This window comes from Oryx dammah, unplaced genomic scaffold (assembly GCF_014754425.2).
Source record: "Oryx dammah isolate SB20612 unplaced genomic scaffold, SCBI_Odam_1.1 HiC_scaffold_29, whole genome shotgun sequence".
NCBI classification, from domain to species: Eukaryota; Metazoa; Chordata; class Mammalia; order Artiodactyla; family Bovidae; genus Oryx; species Oryx dammah.
Genome location: NW_024070213.1, coordinates 96,186,708 through 96,193,407, shown reverse-complemented (window position 1 = coordinate 96,193,407; position 6,700 = coordinate 96,186,708). Strand labels below are relative to the sequence as shown.

General features: G+C 34.7%; 1 protein-coding gene across 1 annotated transcript in view; it reads right to left on the bottom strand.

Moving 5' to 3' along the window:
- Positions 1-2,432: 2,432 nt before the first annotated feature.
- The window catches only part of EPYC (epiphycan), a 39,458-nt gene continuing 35,190 nt past the window's right edge, over positions 2,433-6,700 (bottom strand). Inside the window, exons 5-6 of the mRNA XM_040234430.1 lie at positions 5,474-5,569; positions 2,433-2,823 (exon numbers count right to left, since the gene is read on the bottom strand). Of these exons, the coding sequence (XP_040090364.1) occupies positions 2,653-2,823; positions 5,474-5,569 (267 nt within the window). The 3' untranslated portion in view covers positions 2,433-2,652. The remainder of the gene's footprint in view (positions 2,824-5,473; positions 5,570-6,700) is intronic.

Below are 6,700 nucleotides of genomic sequence, written 5' to 3'. Positions count from 1 at the left end.
TACTAGTTTGCATTCCCACCAACAGTGTAACAGGCTTCCTTTTTCTCCACAGTCTCTCCAGCATTTATTGCTTGCAGACTTTTTGATAGCAGCCATTCTGACTGGCGTGAGATGGTACCTCATTGTGGTTTTGATTTGCATTTTTCTGATAGTGATGTTGAGCATCTTTTCATGTGTTTGTTAGCCATCTCTATGTCTTTGGAGAAATGTCTGTTTAGTTCTCAGCCCATTTTTTGATTGGGTCATTTATTTTTGGAGTTGAGCTGCAGGAGCTGCTTGTATATTTTTGAGTTTATTTCTTTGTCAGTTGCTTTGTTTGCTATTGTTTTCTCTCATTCTGAAGGCTGTCTTTTCACCTTGCTTATAGTTTCATTTGTTGTGCAAAAGCTTTGAAGTTTAATTAGGTCCCATTTGTTTATTTTTGCTTTTATTTCCATTACTCTGGGAGGTGGGTCGTAGAGGATCCTGCTGTGATTTATGTCAGAGAGTGTTTTGCCTATGTTTCCCTCTAGGAGTTTTATAGTTTCTGGTCTTACATTTAGATCTTTAATCCATTTGGAGTTTATTTTTGTGTATGGTGTTAGAAAATGTTCTAGTTTTACAAGCGGTTGACCAATTTTCCAAGCCACTTGTTAAAGAGATTGTCTTTTCTCCATCTCTGGGCTTTCTATTTTGTTCCATTGATCTATATTTCTGTCTTTGTGCCAGTACCATACTGTCTTGATGACTGTAGCTCTGTAGTATAGTCTGAAGTCAGGCAGGTTGATTCCTCCAGTTCCATTCTTCTTTCTCAAGACTTCTTTGGCTATTTGAGGTTTTTTGTATTTCCATACTAATTGTGAAATTACTTGTTTTAGTTCTCTGAAAAATACTGTTGATAGCTTGATAGGGATTGCATTGAATCTATAGATTGCTTTGGGTAGTATACTCATTTTCACTATATTGATTCTTCCGATCCATGAACATGGTGTAGTTCTCCATCTATATGTGTCATCTTTGATTTCTTTATGGCTTTCCTTTAGTACAGGTACACCACACACACACACACACACACACACACAGCCACACAGAGTAGTCTCCTTTTCTTCCTCTTCCTATAAGGCCACTAATCCCATCATGAGGCCCCTACCTCATGACCTCATCTAACCCTAATTAAACTCCCAAAGGCCCCATTTCCAAACACCATCACAATGGGGGGGTTATTTAGAATTTCAACATACAAATTTTGGGGGTAAACATTCAGCTCATAACAACTTCCCTGTCCAGTACATACATCATTTTCTTGTATTACAATACAGGTAAAAGACACATCCATGGTATATGAGACAGGACAGTGAGGTGAAGTGTAGAATAGGCCTTTGGGATCAGCACTTAACCAGGGGTAAGTTGTTTAAGCTCTCTCTCTGATCTGTGACTGGAATGGTCATTACTATCTTCAGCTCCTAGGATATTGTGAATTAATACATGCAGAAAACCTTAGTAGATGCCTAGCACATCTTTTGTGTTCAAGAATTGGTTCCTGTTGTAACAATATACATCCTCGTAGTAAGCTGATACCTGTTTTTCAAAATCAGTAGAGCTGTGTGTGCTAATACAGTAGATATGGTAAAAGTGATCAAGGAGTAGTTTTACGTGTAACAAGCAAAATAGTCATTATCTATTGTGTTTTAAAATCCATGTTTACATGTACCAACACATACGTAATAGTGATATATATATATAATATCCATATGTATTTTTGTAAAAGAAGAGCAATTATTTTATGTGCAAGTTTTTGCTTCTCATGGAAAACTTGATAAAATAATGAAAGAAATCATTGACTATTTCCAAGGAGTGGAACTTAGGGTTTGCTGCAGGAAAGAAACCTACCTTTCAGTGTATACTCTTTTGTTATCTTTCAGTTTTTTGTATTATTATCACACATTTCAAAAAGTTCAACTTTCTCTCTAGAAGGTACTTCTTAACTTCTTCCCTACTGTCATTTTCATATTATTGTTTATATTTTCATTTTCTGTTTTATTTTTTCCACAGGCACAGAAATATTACCAGTTAACTAATAATTTAGGAAAGGTCAAAAACAAGTTGGCAGGGCTTTAAGATGATAAAATATTATTGTTAAAATACTGAAGCTATGTGCATTATTATGATTATTTGCATGTTGTGATTATAATGAATATTTTCCACAAGGCCCTTATAATTTTCAAATAGTTTTATTCTTTTCTTCATTTTCTTTAATGAATTTGAAAATAAAAACATGCTTTAGCTAAAAAAAGGAAAAGTTTAATTAAAACATTTAAATCTTGGCAATATACCTACACTGTTAATTTTTAATTTTTATTATATGATTAATTTAAAATTATATAAGGTATGAATTCCTAAAACTTGAAAATTACATGTGATTTATAAGAATATCTATGAAATATTTTCTTAGTCTTCTATTTCTGTACATTTTTTGATTTATTTATGATTCATCTGGTGTTTTCATAGACTACTACATTGCTATCATATATTAAAACTTTTAGCTGTATTTTATGTACTTATATTATCTTCCAGAACATATGTTGAAAGTATCATGCTGAGTTTTCTTTTTGAAGAGAGCAGGAAGAATCATTTTGTTATAGGAGGCATCATAATGCTAACCATTATCTGAAATCAGACTAGACTCCCAATAGGCAAACGAGGTAGGCACATATAGGCTTGAGGAGTTCTGCTAAGATTGATAGGGTTTCCATCCAGTCGAATATCCTCTAGTGCCTTACGAATATAAGTCAAATTTTTAACATTGCAGAAGGTATCTTCATGCATCTCCAGAATGTTGTTATTCTAAAAAAGATTAATATAAATTATTAGATGAGTTATCACATATTCCTAGTATTGGTGAATAATATAGTCAATTTTGCTCCACCCCTGCTTTTACTCTTCCATTCCTTCTCTCATCCAGAAATGCACATTATGCAACTATTATATACATCAACACTTTCTAAAGCAGTGAGGATAAACCAATAATCATAATAGACATATGCTTGCCTTTATGGAGCTCATACTTCAGTAATGGGAATATAAGATACTGAGATGAAAACACAAATTTAAAGAAAACAAATTATTTCCAAAAATAATCTGAACAAAGAAGAAATGGAAGTGTCTGTGAAAAATTCTCTTAAGAGACAGCATTGGAGCTGAGAATGGAATGACAAGGAGACATGGGCATGGGAGAGAGCTGAGGTAAGAATATTCCAGACTGAGAGAACGCCAAGTTCAAATTCTGAAAAATATGCATGGAAAGCTCAAGAATGAGGAAAAAAAAAAAAGTCAAAATGGCTATTGGGTTGAAAGTTTTGTACGTGACTCTTAGGGCTAGTTGGTGTATAGTGTTGCTCAAGTCTTCTGTTTCTTAGTTGATCTTACGGCTAGTTGTTTTATCAATTATTAAAAGTGGAATATTGAGGAATCTAACTATTATTATTGAATTGTCTTTTTCTCCCTTCAATTCTAATAGTAAAGTCCTTATAAATTTTGAGGCTTTGTTGTTAGGTACTTATGTATGTATAAGCCTTATGTCTTTCTGATAGATTGACTCTCTATTTTACAAAGTGTCCATGAGGAATAATACAGATTTAATACCTGTGCACTATTCTATTTTCTTTGATAGGTAATACATACACAGTTAATAATTATGCCTTATCTTTAAGTCATTATCATGTATCAGTGAATGCAGCACCCACTTTATAAACTAAAACTGAGATGCAGGGAGGTTTAGATATTTGTTCAATCATTAAAAAGTGTCAAGTACAATTTCAGCCCAGGGAATCTGCTTTTGCCAGATCTGTCATTCTTATAGGACGTTGGAAAATATTTTTCAAATGAATCACAAGAAGAGAGTTTTATATCAGCATTAAAAATAAATATAAAATGAAGACAATGTAAATTAAAAACAGCTTTATACTGGATATTGGTGAGGTGATTGTGAAAGAGAAATATTTTTAAATGTTCACTTGATACTTTTTTAATCCTTAGAATAGGAAATGTAAAGCCAATCACTTCAAAAAAATCTTAGATTGTATATGCAAGCACATTATGTTTTAATGTAACATCAGAGACCTGGTTACTCTGTGGAGTCAATATCATCAGACATAGTAATGAAATTTAATTCAGAATTGGAAAAAAAAATTCCAGTTCCTTTTATGGTTCCCTTGAAAATCCTCTTTCCAATCCTAAACTAGGCAAGAAATTCTCATTGACACAGACATTCACCCCGAGAAAAAGAGAAGACCAATAGAGAGACATCCAGAAACCAGATAAGGACTAGAAAGGACATCACATTAAGGAAGTTAAATAGAAAAACTCTCAAGAGATAGATACCTAAGAGTCATAGACAGATACACACACAAAGACACCAAAAAAAATATGGAAAGATGTGAATAGGAATGGAAGAAAGGACACAGAGGTCAATAATTACAGAATCCACAGAGCAAAAAAAAAAAAAAAAATCAGACTTGCTCTCACATAGCAGAATCTTGTGATGGTTTATACTTTTCCTCCTAAAAGATTGTAATATTGCACTATGATTTTGTGTCTTTGAGCACATAATGGTTGTATTCTCTACAGATTTATTCCATAGAACAGATGAAATTATTACAGAAAGTTGATTACAACTATATACCAAAAGTTACAGCTGAAATAAGAAGTAATTTATCTTTCTTTGTTTCAACAACCAAAAATGTGTTTTAATTGATCATATTGTAATATACTCAATGGAATATATTTGGTTGGCCAAAGTTTGTTCGGGTTTTTCCATAACAACTTACAGAAAAAAAAAAAAAAAGAACAAACTTACTGGCAAACCCAGTATTTAGAAAATATTAGATCATAACATTTTGAAAATGTGTTTTCACTCATTACTTCAAAGATAAAATGTAGCTTAAAGGAATTTAAAATAACGCAAGCTTTCAAATATGTTGGTTTAGAAAAAACTGCATTTTCTTAATCCAGAGAGATGAAAGTCCATCATCTCTCAGCAGATAGGAATGTCCTAGGATTGAATTTAACTCAGTTCATGGAACCTAAAATCAAGACCTAAAACTGACATTTTTTTCCTCTGAAAGCTAGAAATCAAATTAAATTTTTCTTTCTCTCTTATTCTCTTTCATTTCTAATCTTCATACATTTCTTCAGCAGATGAAGCTCTTATTTTCTAAAAAAAAAGATTTGTGTGCCAAAAAGATGCATCATGACTTGGCAAAAAATGAAAATAAAAACTAAAGTTATCAGAAATAAATCAGTATAGATAGAGTCATGAAGATGCAAACACCTTGTTCTCAGAGTGAGAGAGAGAATAAATGAGAGAAGAAAAAAAAAAAAAAACTATCATAGTGTATTAACATGCCATTATACACAGCTTTTGCATCGTGGCTCCCTCCTGTCTGCATCTATTTTCCATGGGTATGTTGGGCATAACTTACTAGCAGAAGCCTACCTGGAGGTGAAGGGCCCGCAGATTTTCTGGGAGTGGTAGAGGGATGTGGTCCAAGTTGTTATCCGTGAGGTAGAGATGATGGAGATCATACATATCCTGTAAACATTCCAAATGGAGGGCCTTAATAGAAATTAGTGGGCCACAGTCGTACGGTTCATCCCCTGTCCATGAAACTATTTGTAAAATAACACAGGCCTGTTCAGGTCTTGTTTTCTAAGTGAGTGAGCGAGTGAAGTTGCTCAGCCGTGTCCCACTCTTTGCAACCCCATGGACTGCAGCCTACCAGGCTCCTCCATCCATGGGATTTCCCAGGCAAGACTATTGGAGTGGGTTGCCATGTTTTCTAAAGTTGAGGCAAATTAGTTCTGTGTTCCTGGACTATTCAATTGAGTTCTTCAATAATTGATAGCAAGCAAATATCTCTCTATGTAAATGAAACATCTTAGTCTCTGGAAGGTCCACTCTAAGTTTCTCAGTTTAAGCAAGGCATTGATTTCCCACATAGAGATTCTGCAATAAAATTTTGAGGATTATGGTGAGAAATAACAAGAATTTCCTTCACATTACAGGAATGGGGAAATGAGAATTTCTCCCCGAGAAAATTGTACCACCTCCAGCGCAAGTAGCAAGAGGGCAGCCTAACAAGACGGAATATACGTTTAGATACGACCAGGTCTACTGCGACCAAATGTCATAGGACAAACTGTGACTCACTGTCACCCATGCCAATAGACTCTGAGTGAGGGAAATATATTTGATCTTTGCCAGGCTCTGATGAGGTGCCCTAACTCCCTTGCCCGCCACAGTGGTTTCACAGGAGCACAGGTTTTCTACCATTGCCCAGGGCTAGCAAATCCACACAACCCTTTGTAGCCTCCATGGAAGTTGTGAGATGTCCCTTCAAACAGTAGCTTAAATTTATTTGTTCAACAGATATTTAGAGAAGCAGCTCGAAGGGAGTTAAGACTGGGTAAGAAAGCCAAACTGGTTACTGTTCTCAGACTCTCTGCAGTTGTGCCAAGCAAAGCCATTCTAACTTGTTTCCTTCACTTGAAAATAAAATTCATAAGATTAACTGAATCCATCTCCCTTACAGATAATTTAGAAGGCTTCTACCCTCAAGGCACCACCCACACTCTGTGCAAGTAACTGTCCTTGCAGCCATACAAAGTACTCTCCTTGGGTGGAGCCTTGGTAAACATGCATCATTTGGCTTATAGCACTATT